This window comes from Myotis yumanensis, unplaced genomic scaffold (assembly GCF_028538775.1).
Source record: "Myotis yumanensis isolate MYYU_CA2020_CCGP unplaced genomic scaffold, mMyoYum1.0.hap1 SCAF_9, whole genome shotgun sequence".
Classification (NCBI taxonomy): Eukaryota; Metazoa; Chordata; class Mammalia; order Chiroptera; family Vespertilionidae; genus Myotis; species Myotis yumanensis.
Genome location: NW_027223760.1, coordinates 48,597,977 through 48,612,700, shown reverse-complemented (window position 1 = coordinate 48,612,700; position 14,724 = coordinate 48,597,977). Strand labels below are relative to the sequence as shown.

General features: G+C 46.4%; 1 protein-coding gene across 1 annotated transcript; it reads right to left on the bottom strand.

The window, feature by feature from the left end:
- Nucleotides 1-2,884: 2,884 nt before the first annotated feature.
- On the bottom strand, nucleotides 2,885-14,689 carry PEG10 (paternally expressed 10). The gene is given in 4 exon segments (XM_070424285.1): nucleotides 2,885-7,572; nucleotides 7,575-8,584; nucleotides 8,586-8,750; nucleotides 14,429-14,689. Coding segments are annotated over 4 exon segments (2,349 nt in total). The 5' UTR covers nucleotides 14,434-14,689; the 3' UTR covers nucleotides 2,885-6,403.
- Between the last annotated feature and the right edge of the window lie 35 nt (nucleotides 14,690-14,724).

The window sequence follows — 14,724 nt, the reverse complement described above, 5'->3', positions numbered from 1 at the left end:
ATCAAAGGTAATGCAATCTTGAGGCTCAGCAACTTTTATTGTTTCATTTAAGTTTTGTTTAATCATGTGATTTATGGGGAGGAGTGGGGTCAGGATGGGGAGGAGTCTAGGTATAAAAAAACAGGGATGAATAGGACATTTCAGTTTCCTTTCAGAGCAGTGGTTCTCAACCTTCTGGCCCTTTAAATACAGTTCCTCATGTTGTGACCCAATCATAAAATTATTTTTATTGCTACTTCATAACTGTAATGTTGCTACTGTTATGAATCGTAATGTAAATATCTGATATGCAGGATGGTCTTAGGCGACCCCTGTGAAAGAGTCGTTCGACTGCCAAAGGGGTCGAGACCCACAGCTTGAGAACTGCTGTTTCAGAGTGATTTGATACCACACTAGAGGCCTGGTGCATGAATTCGTGCACAGGTGGGGTCCCTCGGCTTGGCTGGCGATTGAGGCCTATGGGGGGGCCAGCCAGCCAGGGGGAGGGACCACGGGAGTTTGGCCAGCCAGCCCCCCTCCCCCCTGATTGACCAGTCAACCTCTCACGGTCCCTCCTCCCCACTGGCCACAGTCCCATGGCCCCTCCCCACCAACAGCTGGCCAACCTCCCACGGCCCCTCCCCGCCTCCAGCTGGCCAACCTCCTGCAGCACCTACCCCCAGCTGGCCAACCTCCTGTGGCTCTCCCCCCTGTCAGCCAAACTCCCATGGCCCCTTCCCCCCGCCAGTCGGCCAATTTCCCATGGCCCCTCCCTCCGGCCAGCCAACCTCACTCGGCCCCTCCTCCCTACTGGCCACACTCCCATGGCCCCTCTCCCCACCAGCTGGCCAACCTCCTGCAGCCCCTCCCCCTGGCTGGCCAACCCCCCATGGCCCTGTGGCTCTCCCCCCCCGCCACTGGCCAAACTCCTATGGCCCCTTCCCCCCCGCCAGCCAGCCAATTTCTCATGGCCCCTCCCTCCAGCCAGCCATCCTCCCATGGGCCCTCCTCCCCACTGGCCATACTCCTGTGGCCCCTCCCCCCCACCAGCTGGCCAACCTTCTGTGGCCCCTCCACCCCCACCTGTCCAGCCCCCTTGATGGGCCACGATGGGGAGGGGGAGGAGCCGCAGGAGGTTGTCTGTGGGAGCGCACTGACCACCAGGCGGCAGCTCCTGCATTGGCAGTCTGCCCCCTGGTGGTCAGTGCACATCATAGTTACTGGTTGACCGGTCGTTCTGGTCATTTGGTCATAATGGACGCTTAGGCTTTTATATATATAGTTTAAACAAATAACCCCTCAGGCAGGCATTTGATAGTCATTTGATTGTGTGCCCTTCCCAATTTCTCCATTTCTGTCCACCACACTATACTTCATGAAAGTCTGTGAACTCTGGGCTAGATGGACAACTATTCAGGGTACCTTGCTTCCCAGGAGAGTTTTTAGTTATGTTTTTATATTACCCCAGATCTTCCCATTTAGTTACTGTATTCCATGTATCCTTCTCAATAAACCCGTGTTTATGTGACCACCATGTCATATGAACCCAGCGACTCTTCAAAACTGATACCTCATTAAGAGTCTCCTTTTCAGTTTTTTTTGTTTTATTTGATGGGGGTGAGGGTGGGATGAGATGGCAATCTGTTGTGTGTGCTTTTTCCAGTTTTATTAAGACCTAATTGACATACATCACTGTGTAAGTTTATGGTGTGCACCATAATGGTGGTTCAACTTATATGCATTGAAATGATTACTGCTATTAGTTCAGGTTTCTATGTGCAACTTATTCTACAACTTTGAGTACTGTCATTATGTTTTGAAAATCTGATAGGCTAAATACTTCAAAAACCTCATTTGTCACTTTTCTTTAGATGACTTTTACAGTCACTCTAATATTGTACTAATTGTTGTTAAAAATATGTGTTAATTTCCTGCACATCACTAACTGACTTCATTTGGTATGTCTTCCTTTTTGTCCTCTTATGTTTTTATAACTTTCAATTAATAAATCTCAAGTATTCCATGTAAAATTGATATTAAAAATAAATTTATATATTGTCAATAGAATCTCTATTGTGTGGCTTTTTAATGTGTTAAAGCTTTGCAGCTTTAATTCTTTATATTATGTCAATAGTTGCTATTAATTGTGACTTAATTTTATACAAGTTTTGCAGCTGTGTAATAATTTAGTTGATTCCCTGGAGTATTGTGGACAATTGCTACTGGTTTGCTAATTGAATGTATTCTTTTTTTTCTTTTCTAAAATATATTTTTATTGATTTCAGAGAGGGAGAGGAGAGATAGAATCAATGATTAGAGAGAATCATTGATTGGCTGCCTCCTGCATGCCTCACACTGGGGATCAAGCCTGCAACCTGGGTATGTGCCCCAACCGGGAATCCAAACTTGACCTCCTGGTTCATAGGTCGATGCTCAACCACTGAGCCACACCGGCTGGGCTCAATGTATTATTTATCCCACTTTCTCACCAGCCTCCCCAACTTGGAAACTTACCCTCAACTCAACACCCCTTCTTCCCATATCCCCCAACCCTACTGCCCCACCCTCCCAATTTCTCCATTTCTGTCCCCCACCACTCCCTACCCTGTCCACTCCCCACCCAGTTCATTTCCCCCATCCTGTCCATCCCCTCACCCAATTTCCCACCCTATCCACTCCTTACTTCACCTCACATTCTCCACCCCCAACTCCCCCATCCTGTCCACTCCCTCACCCCTCCACTCCCCCACCTTGTTCATTTCCCCCCACCCAATTTCCCACCCCATCCACTCCCTCACCTCACACTCTCCACCCCCATTTCCCCCATCGTGTCCACTCCCTCACCCCTCTACTTCCCCACCCTGTTCCCTTGATGGTGTTGGACGCTGAAATGATCAGGACACAATTTGCACTTAACCACTAAATCTTTATTAATTGAATTTATTATAACATGAATATTAGTAATTTGAGAGAAAGAGAGTAAAGAGAATACAGCAATAATAATGGGGAAGGATAGGGATGTGGGACAGGGATAGGGAGAAGAGGTAAAGAGGAGGGCGACTGATGGGAGCAACTTTTCTTACTCATCACTTCCATTTCTTATGCACCATTTTTGTATAACTTCCATGACTATTCACCATACATCATATCAATGTCATTTCAGCAACAATTTCTCAAAGGGTATCTATCCACCCTGTAACTCACTAAAGACTTTGCTCACAATCTTAATCCCTGGAGTTAATACCCAAGGCAAAGAGCCTCTATTAAATGATCTATTTGATCACCTTTGAACTTTATCCCACTAGGGTTTTTTTCCATGTTCCAGTCACCCTAAATAGGCTAATCTCCCTGCAGTTCCCTCCGAGTTTATTAGAAATTATTAAAGGTAGCAATCACAGGATAAAGGATCACAAGTACACACGTCTACTTATAGAGATATCTAACATATAATCATGCTGTTTAACTAATCCCACCCACTTGATTACTTATTAATCCCTCCCACCCTAAAATTACTTATGATTATATATATCCCCTATTCATTAAAGTGATTACACAAAGAAATAGTAACAATGCAATTTTCCACAGACCAATTCGATAGCATTCTACAATCTGAAACAACAAAGAACTTTCCCACAAGATGTGCTCTTCCTTAGATGAAAATGTAGCTTGGTTCCCACTGGCTTTTCATCTCTGCAGGTGGTCTTTCATTTCCGCTCAGGTCTTTCCCAGCAGTGTTCTCTGTTGCCAATCTTGAAATTCAATCTGATGTTAAATGTCTGTGGCAGATGACAACTGGATCAATTCAGGAGTCTAAGAGGTACCTGCAAACTTAAACAGAAATTCAGACTGCACTCTATAGATGTGGCCCCTTTTTGTGCACCTGTTAGTTCGCTGTGCTACCTCACAGGATTTAATCAAACTAATTCTTCATTTTCCAGCATCTATTACAAATACCTAATTGCTCAAACTGAATTGACCCTTCAGAAACGTATGTAAACTTCTTCAATATTCTAGCAAGATGACCTTAGCTAGTTTTCCAAGTTTGCCTAAAAATGGGAGCTCATTCCTTCTTCCTTGATTTTTTTAATTAACTCTCTGAATTTGGGCCAAAAGTCAATCAATTTTGCCAATTTGTTTCAAAGGGTTGACTATTGGCTTTGTTTAATAATTGATATTGCTTTATCTACTTTGTTTTTATTTTGCTCCCTAATTTCGTTAGAAATTTAATTACTTTGCTCTTTTCTTTAAGAATAAAGGCATCTGTTGGAAAATGCCCCTAAAATTTAAAGTATCCAATTAACGTAAGTTTGATCAACAGCAACAAATTAAATCAATTGATTGAAAGGAAACTTATTAAAATTCTGATGCTATAGAACAATAAATTTGAGATCACTTATCTTTAACACCTACATTTATAGACAGCATATATAGCAATACAACATAGTGCACACTGCCAAAAGTTTTTCACAAGCTTTACTAAACAGCCATATGTGTGTCAGGGACTTCATCCGTGTACTCCCTGACCGTTGTTGTCACAGGCCAACGTCTCCAGACTTTTGCTTGCAGTGATGGCAAATGTCCGTGTGCACATGTTGGGGCTGCAGACAATGAGCCATTTCTAGGCCCCCTGCAGCCTGAAGATCAATTGACAACTGTAAATCTGACACAACACAACTTGAATTCAAAGATATGGAGGATGGATTGTTATCTGAGGTAAACGGAGTGACGCTTCAAAATAGTCCAGAAGCACAAATGCACCATTTAAAAAATAATGACGTACTTTAAAAACACATGAGTGACTGACAAGTTGTCTGATTCCATTGAAAAAGAAAAAGAAAGTTGTTTTGGAGTAAATAGCCAATTAGGTATCTTCTTTGGATTTGCATATTTGTGTGTGTGTGTTTTTTAGAGGCCTAATTGATAAAACTAAAATTACATATGATGTTAAAATAAAAGGTTGAAGATGAACAAGATGAACTATTATACAAAACTCCAGTTCCGAGGAGCCTCTAATTCACAGTGTTTGTTAAGAGAAGTTCACAGTATTTTACATTACATTACTTACTCGATTTTAATTAGCTTAACTCTAACATAGTAAGAATTGAATAGTACTTTGTAATTCAATGGAAATAATATGAGCAGTCCCACTCTAAAGTTGTTAAAAAGGATACCACTAATCTACAGCTAAAATATTTAAGTATTTAAACATGCAAGAATAAGGGTGAATGATAGTGAATAGTGAAAAGATGATGTTGATGAAACAATGAAACTTCACCATTAAACTCCTCTTCCTCATAGGCAATTAGAAATATATACATATCACATTGTTTTCTACTGCTTAAGGGGTGTTTTGGCAATTGGAGACTGTGTGTAGAAACACACTCCTTGAATCCTGCTTCTTTCTTCTCCACGCGTGGCAGCAAAATGGAGCCTCAGCAACCAGGCAGGAAGGATGACACAAATCCTGCAGCAGGGTTAATGGCAGTAGTAAGGAATTAAACAGAAAGAGAGGTTAGACACACAGTTCAAGGTAGGAGCAGCAAGGGACCAGGCTACAGAAAGTCAGGCAGTCCCCAGGAGACCCCAGATGATGTCCCTGGACTGAAGACAACGTGTGGGTTGTCTGTTGCTTTGTCATTTGACTTGTTTTCTGAGGCCTTTTATTCATTGGCAACCGGATTCGAAGCTCACTACAGAAGTCCATATCCCCAAGACAGTCTCCTGTGCCCCAATTTCTCCTCCTCAAAGACATTCCCCCCAGGCATGAGTGTGGGTACACATGTGAAGGCACACGCAACATGCAAGAGTCCATCTGAAAGGGCACTTCCTTTTCCAGCCCGAGGGGCTCCTGTTGCAGGGATCTGGCCTGCTCCCGGGAGAATTAACTGGTCAAGTTGCTGCTCCTTGAGAATTAACAGAATCACGAAAGAGAAGTTTGAAGATGGTGAAGTCTCTAAGGGTGCAGCAGAAAGATCACGGAAGCCGCTTCATACTGCACCAGTTCATTGTGGCTTCCTTCATAAGGCGGCGGTCCTCCCATAATATAAAGAGAGAACCGAAACTGCAAGAAAAGTTATATCCTCCTCCTCTTTGTCTCCCCCTCTGTAGAGAAAACAGCATTTCGTGTGTTGGCATCAGCTTCTCCGTAAATATTTCCGAGATGTACTGGGAGGTCAACTTACGAAATTTACATAGAATTGGCAGTTAAGAAAGGTAATTTGTTGGTCAATATTCTGTGGCTCCCAGAGATCTTTGGGTGATTTCAGGCTGTGCGCCGGTCCGGGGTGGCCCTGACCTTCCGTGGCTCTTCAGAGGTGACAGGTTGGCCTGAAGATACAGGGGCCCAGGTGAGCACACAGTCACTGACCGAGAAGCTGCCCAGGAACACACGTTGAGGGCAGAGATCCTGAAGGATCTGACAGATTCACAGGCTGCTGTAGGAGGGCGGCGGCGGCGGCGGCGGCGGCGGAGGCGGCGGCGGCTGCGGCGGCGGATACTGGGGTACCGGAGGCTGGCGGTACCAGTGAGGATTCCAAGTGATCATCACGGGGACATAGAGCGGGCGTCCATGTCCATCTCTTCCTACTGGGTACCAGGCGAATCCGACTGGGTAGGTCGGGTAGGTGCCGTAGGCCGGGTACGTGGGGTATCCAGGAATCTGAGGAACGTACTCAGCGTAGGTGGCCAGGTGCGCCTGGTCATCCAAATTTGGAACAGTGAGCTGAGGGTACTGATTCTGGATGGTGAAACTGTTGGGAGCACGGCAGTCGTAGGAGACCTGCAGCTTCCATCCCCTTTTCACCTGGAGGACTTGGGCTCCGTTGGGGGCGATGGTCGGAGTGATCAGGCCATCCTTCACGTGCCTGGCGATGAACTCCCGCAGAGCGGCCATCTCGGACTCGGACAGCGAGTACACGTGCCCGCTGGGAATGCTGTGAGCTCCAGGGATCATCTCGATGTTGGGGTCCACCAGGCGGTGATCCGGGTAGACGTTCTCATCCACTGGAGTGTACACGTTCTGCACGTAGTAGTACCGCACGGGCTGGTAAACTCTGAATCCCTCGATCGAGTAGAAGAAGGGCGGCTGTGCTGGTGGGAGGAAGGCTGGGATGGGGGTGTACACCCGGCAGTGGTATCGGCAGTATTCGGAGTCGAAGATGATCGATCGGGTGCTCCAGGTGATGTTGGGGTCGTGTGTGCTCAGCCAGCGCACCCCCAGGACGATGGGGAAGAACGGAGACTGAGTCACATCCAAGGACAGCACTTCCCGGTGATTCCCCAGGTCGACGATCAGCTCGTGCGTCTCGTGGACAACGGGGCCCGATGCTATGGGGCGTCCATCGATCGCTTCCACAAGGATTGGCCAGTCCTTGATCCTCAGAGGAATGGCGTGTCGCGCGACGTACTCGTGATCGATGAAGTTGCCGGAGGCGCCAGAGTCGATCATGGCTCGGACGATCAGGGTGTGTCTGCCCGGGATGTGAATCTGGAGCATCACTTGCAGGTGAGATGAAGCATCATCTGGTGGGGACCTTATGATTTCCGGCCCGGTCGCTGAAGGTCCCTCTACAGCGGGGCCGGGGAGTTTCCCGCCGGCGAAGCCTTGGAGGCCTTGGCAGGACAGTTGTCAGCGTAGTGGCCTCCATTCCCACAGTAGAGGCACAGGTTCAGCTTGCGGCGTCGTTCTTTCTCTTCCTGGGTCAGGCGCATGCGCGCCCCACCCACGGGCTCGGTGGGGTCCACCTGGTGGTGGCTGCGGGCCAGCACCAGCACGCGTGGCGGCGGCTTGCGCGCGGCGGCGGCCCGGGCCAGCCTTCGCTCGATGAGGATGCACTGGCTGATGAGCGCGGGCAGCGACCTGGCGACCTCGAGGTGCGCCAGCTCGGCCTGGATGTGGTCGCTGAGGCCCTCGTGGTACTGGTCAATGAGCGCGGGCTCGTTCCAGTCCAGGTCCTGGGCGATCATCTGGAATGCATTGGAGTAGTCGACCACGGAGCCCATGCCCTGGCGCAGGCGTCTGATCTTGCGCTTGGCGGCCTCCCGCCGCTGGGGGTCTTCGAAGACGTGCTTCATCTCGGTCATGAAGGCTGGGTAGTTGTGCATCAGGTAGTGGGCTCGCTCCAGCTTCGCGGAGGCCCAGCGGGCGGCGCGGCCGGTCATCATGCTGGTCACGAAGCAGACGCGGACGCGATCGATGGAGAAATCTCGGGTGCTCTTCTCCATGAAGATCTGGCACTGGGACATGAAAGGCACCAGCATGTCTGGGTTGCCGTCGAACTTCTCGGGGAGGTCTTCGGAGCCCTCTTCCTCGGCGGGAGGGGGTGGGGCAGCAGCCGCTGCGGCGCCACGGAGCTCCAGCTCATCCTCTTCCTCCTCCTCTTCTTCCTCTTCCTGGGGGGCAGGCTCCACTTGCTCGCGAAGGTTCGAGTTCTCTTCGGTGAGCCTCTGCACCTGGTCCTGCAGCTTGTTGTTCTCCTCGGACTGCCTCATGACCTTCTCTCTAAGGTCGTTGATCTCTTGGGAGAGGTTCTCCCGCCGCCGGCGGTCCTGGCTGGGGTTGCCCTGATCCCTTTGGCAGTTGTTGGAGGAGGAGGAGGGGTCGTTGGGGGGGGGGAGGAGGAGGAGGTGGTGGGCAGTCGGCGGGCCCCAGGGTGAAGGTTGGGGTGGGAGGAGACCTCCCAGCTGTCGCTTCACTTCTGTGGGGATGGAGGCCTGGATCCTGGCCTCCTCGTCCACCCTTTCTTCTTCTTGTTTTCAAAAGCTTTTTGTTTCTGTAATGAGGATAAAAGCATAATTCAACACATACAGTCAAAGAAGCACAATAAAAAGAAGAATTTAGCATTTAAAGTGTCTACTAAAGTACTTTAAATACATGAGTATTTAAAGTATCTCTTTACTTGCTTACATTAATAGTTAATAAACAAAACCCCTACAAAGAAACAATAGATAATGGGAAAAACACCTCTTTTTGATGTTCAAGTGATGTTTTTCTCCTCAAAAATTACCTATTCATTATGATTCAATAATACATAACTGTATCAACAGTACACTGCTTAACTTCATGACTATAAAAGAATGCCAAGACACTCCAAACAAGTTGTTTTGAATCCAGAGAGCAGAGCAAGAAACGTTCAAGGTAAGATGGCTACCAAATAAATTACACAAAAGAAAGCCAAAATGATTAACTGTTTTTAAAAGTTATTAAAGAAGTTACAGATAATATAATATAGCAAATAAACAAACAAAAAATCCCCGCCAGAAAACCCATAGGATTGTCTAAATTAGTTTTCTGGCCATAATTTGATTTCCCAAAGAGAAGTTCCTATAGGACAGAAATGGCACTGAGCAGCAACATGTGTATATCAGTTTTCCTCCTTATTATGTAGGCAATTAAACAAATATCACTTGCTACCTCCTAGGAGGAGCTGCGCCATATAGATATATAGCCCAATAATAGTACACCTCAAACTTAGAATAATGATTGAATTAAATAATGCAGGTAAAGCACATAGTGAGTTTTCAATAACTGTTAGCTGATATTAATGAAGTTACTAATAAAGCAGAAACGTTTACTTTCTATGTAAAGAGGTTGGAATTAAAACAGGGAGGGTCTGCAACTATGATGATCTGGGCATGCATTTCCCACCTAAAGATAATATTTTTTAAAATATTGTGTTGGTCAAACAAATCCAGGGTCTCATTTGATTTGCAGGTCACCAGTTTGCAACCCCTGCTTTTTAAAAATGAGTTATCAGTGCAGCCCTACTCGAAAGTTTGTAATTGAGAGTGGGATAGGGCTGAATGCCTCAGGTTCACTGGTGTGGGGGTAGGGGTGTGAGAGAGAAGAGACTAAATGTACTAATTATGTATATGGTGACAATAAATCACATATACAATAAATCATCACACAGTGCCTATATTCTTCCCGAATACAGGGGTAAATGTATGTAGAGTAATTAAATTATTTTAACTTTTCAATTATTTTTTTAATGATCATTAAATTCTCACTTTTGGAAAACTGCCACCCTATATGCCCTGTGCCCTTTGCTGTGGGTGTGGCCTCTCCAAGGAGTGGCTATACAGCATGCAGAGTCCTTAAGGGACAGATTTACTGTGCCATTTTAATAGTTTTAACTTTCTATTTAATTACCTTCATAACTTAGGCTATAAACATAATGAATAAATGACCTTCGAGGTAAAATATTTAAGTTTTAAAAAAGTAGAAGATGCAATTAACACACCTTAGTTTGATATTTAGTTTCACTTCCAACACCTTAAAGACAATTGTATTGGTGACACTCAGAATATAAGGTCACCAAATAATGTAATGTTTGTTTATTAAATTTAAGGAATAAAGAGTTTTATTGTCCCATTAAAAAACCAATAAGCACAGGTCAGGTGACTCAGGTGCCATTTCTGTCATCTAGATATTCAGAGTGTGAAAATACAGACTTCTGAAAAGGCCTGGTGCAGACTGACCCAGGTCAGAGAGGTTAACCTACATGTCAATCACAGTCACTGGAGTGAGTTGGCTTTATTGAGGCCCAGGTCTGATGGTTTTAACATCTGCAAAACACAATGGTAGGTCAGAAATAACAACACATTAGGAAATTAGCAAATAATCACTGAATTGTTTAGGGAAACAAGATCAATAAGGGTTTAAAATTCAAATGTTTTTAGTAGACAGGAAGATAACAGAAAAGCGAGAAGAGACCTGAAGTTCAGACCATAGGGAGGGGCTGCAGCTATGTCACTGGGGGATACATGCCTCCCCTCCCAAATACATTCAATTCTTTAAAAAAAATTTAAATCCAGTGCTGGTCAAACAAATTCAGGGCCTTATTTGGTCACCAGCTTGTGACCCCTGACCTTTACTAATATCAGGCCTCAGCCCCCATTCTCAGGAACTGTAATTTTGGAGTGGGACTCGAAGTCTTAAAAAAGATGATAGGGTAGTGGGCAGGTAGGTTAACTTTCAGTGTAAGGAAAGTTTTAAAACATTTTAACAGCAACTGGAGCACAGATTAATAAGGGAACAGGAGCATTGTGACAGGATTTGAATTACAGCTCCTTAAATGCCCCCTTAAAACGGGGGCCAGATTGGGGAGACGGGTCAAGAGGCCCCATTGCTAAAACCTGAAAGGACACCCAGCATAAAGCCAAGTCACCTGGGACAGGTGACATTTTTACATACGAAAAAGAGTTTTGTGTTAGTCTTTTTAGAAATACGTACTTTTGTTTAATCTTTGCCTCTTCAGGATGACCTCTAAAAATGTTTATTCCCCAAACACACCAAAAACCGCTGTACATTAAACATTCTGTTAGGAAATGACACTTCATTAAGCAACTCTTAATTGCTTTACGTTTTCAAATGTCCAAATTTCTTTTTGAGTACTATGTGTACTTTTGTGAAATGCAAGTTCATTAATATGCACATGTTTTTACCACTGCTTTGAACCTCTTTAAAATGCAGATACAAAGTTTCCAAGGAGGGGGAGCGGGTCAGGGTGCCAATGTGGGTAAAAGGGGACTTACTGAAAGCTGTAATTATGATAAGTGCATGTTTGTATACTTGTTGGGGGTGGGGTGGGATGTGACAGATTTTGGGAAGCCAAAGCCCCCAAATCCCTCCCATGACAAAGTCCTGGTTCATGGTTTATAATATATAGAACCAGGCTTTAAAATTTCTTCCTTTAGTTAGAAACGTAAACATGGTACATCTGACTGGCAATAAAGTATGGATTTGTTTTAAAATGATGTTTAATAATGCCAGTTAAAATCAATCTATATTTTGTAATGTAACCACTTTGTTACATGACACAAATTTTAAATTTTAAATGACAATTATGTACCATTAAATAATCCATCCACCCTGAATTTAAATAATTAGCTTTTGCTTTTTACTTTAAAAATAGCTAATTATTTTGAGTATTTTAAATTAATTTATTTGTGTTGTATTATAATTACAGCTTACATTGGAGTTTTAAGATGCATACTTTTTTAAAGATCCTGTTAAATGTAAGGGAGATAAGGCAAGCAATATACCACAGGAAAGAGCCAGGAGCAAGACACCAGAAAAATCCTGCAGACTCCAAGGAAAACACCGAATAAAACAATTTACTTTGGTCACTTAACACATATTTAATGAGTGCCTACCATATGCCAGGCACAATTAATAAATATGTAGACAAGTTAGCCGGAGCTAATATCCTAGAGTTTCAAGAAAAAAAAAAATCCAGCTTCATGAGCACACAAATAAACACCTCATCCTCGCCCAGAGGCCAAACACCAATAAGCTACTTTAACCTCCTATGAAACGGTTCAAGTTGTTTATTTTGTATCCACCAAGGCATGGGGTTCCAGCAGGTACCGCCACAAAAATCCAGTAATGTCGCAAAAAGAAAAACAAAAAACAAAACCAACAATCTTAAATGTTGACGTATTTAAAACATTTTATTTTTTATTTGTAGTAATAACATTTAGTTGGATTGCCTTTAGAGGCGCCAGCCATGTCAGCATAGAAGCATCCTTTAAAACCCACTATCAAGAATTTAAAATGTGGGATTATGTTACTTAATATGCAAAGCACTTATAAAAAGTGCTTATGAACTTCAGGTATAATTATTATTAACTGTTCCTTACTATTCTCATATTTATTAGACACTTGTGGATAAAAAGCAAAACCGCGCAGCAGAGAAACCACAGGAGGGCGGGGCTGTGCAGCCAGGCTCAGGTAGTGAAGGTGCGCATGCGCAGAGATGGGCCTGATTGGGGGGGGTAGCTCACACTGCGCAGGCGCAGGCGGCTCTGGGGAGGCGGGGCCCTAGCCCAACTCAGAGGAGGGGCCGAGCTTTGGATAGGCAGGGCTTGGGCGGGGTTGGGGGGGGGGCCACCTCAGAGGAGGCGGGCTTAGAGAGGCGGGGTTTGGGGGAGCCACCTCAAAGGCGGGGGCTCTGAGAGAGGCGGGGTTTGGGGGAGCCACCTCAAAGGCGGGGGCTCTGAGAGAGGCGGGGTTTTGTGAGCCGCCTCAGAGGAGGCGGGCTCAGAGTGAGGTGTCGGGGGAGGCAGGGTCTAGGAGGCGCGCTCTGGGAGGCGCGCTCCGGGGAGGCGCGCTCCGAGGAGGCGCGCTCCGGGGAGGCGCGCTCCGGGGAGGCGCGCTCCGGGAGGCGCGCTCTGGGGAGGCGCGCTGCAGAAGAGGCGCGCTGCGGAGGAGGCGCGTTGCAGAGGAGGCGCGCTCGCAGTAGGCGCTAGGAGGCGCTAAGCCGGCTCGGAGCCGATACTGCAGAGAAGGCGCGCTAGAATGGGCGGGGCAGGTCTGAGACTGGCTGCAAGCCTCTCCCAGGATCCCCCCTCCCGACACCCCTCCCACCAGTCTCCAACAGCCAGATTCATTTCATGCAACAAGAGCAATCCCCTCCAGATCCAATCCCTCCCCAATACTAAGCAAACCAACAGTTTCCACAAACTGTTGCTGGACGCGGATTCGCGCCATCACTACAACTACACCGCCGCTTGAATCAAGCGCAACTAGGCAAGGCAGCCCGCTCTGCCACCACCAAAATATTCCCCTTTACACTCAAGTCAGGGCCCCTCCACTCCACTGCTCTATAGCAGGAATGGTGTGGCAGAATGTTAAACGTTAATTTTTTGCCTGGGGCTCCATTTTGTCTACCACCACCAGCACGCAGAGAACCGACCTGCAGAAAAACGTAGTGGGAACCATTCCAAAAGGTATGTTAGAGACAAAGGGTGGGGTCCCCCCCTCTAAGAAGCCAGAGTAATTTTACTCTGCAGCTTATATCCCTCTACATCTGGTTTCTTTGTAGCGCCAATGCAGCTTGCATATCTCTGCAGCTGTTATTAGTTTGTAGCGCATTTGAGGACATAAATTGTTCTGCAGCTCATGTACCTCTGCAGTTCCTGTGCATTGTAGCTTGTAGCTCGATGAAGCGCTTTTGTAGTGCAATCATTTTTGTAGCGCTAATCTTCTGCAGCTCAGATTTTGTAGCGCATTTAAAGCGCAAATCAATCTGCAGCTCATATATCGCTGCAATTCCTACTGGCTTGTAGCGCAAATGAAGCGCTTATCAGCCTTTAGCGCAATTGAAGCGCTTATCATTCTGCAGCGCATGAAGCGCCAATTAGTTTGTAGCGCGTATCACTTAGTAGCGCATTTGAAGAGCAAATTCCAAATTGGTCTGTAGCTCATGTCCGTCTGCAGCTCATGTCCGTCCGCAGCTCATGTCTGTCTACAGCCCATATCTGGACTTATCGATTCTGGAAATCAAAGCCCTGAAGGCTTCGTTTCTCCACTCCGTTTTGGGGTTCAGCCAGTGAAGGCGTGACAAGGTTTGCGTGGAGATATTCCGAGGCGCTACTCCATCTCCCGATAAGAACGGAGATTGAATGTGATCTAAAAAAAAAAAAAAAGAACAAAAAACGTTCTCACCGCATACTCACCACGCGAGGACTCCTCTGCGAGGACAGGAAGGACGGGGTCCCACACCTGTGCCAGGCGTGGGATCCGCTGGGTGCTCCGCAGCCCGGAGTGGCTCCGGTTGCGAAGCCCGCTCAGCGGACCTTTCGCGAGGCTCGGTGGACCCTCTCCGATGTTCCGATGTTCTCCGCGGTGCTTCCCAGGTCGCAGGCAGGTTTCTTCGACACACACCAACCGAAGTTGAAGCGCGTGTACCCGGAGCTCCGACTGGCAGCCTTTTATAGGCTGAACAGAGGAGGGGGCGCCAA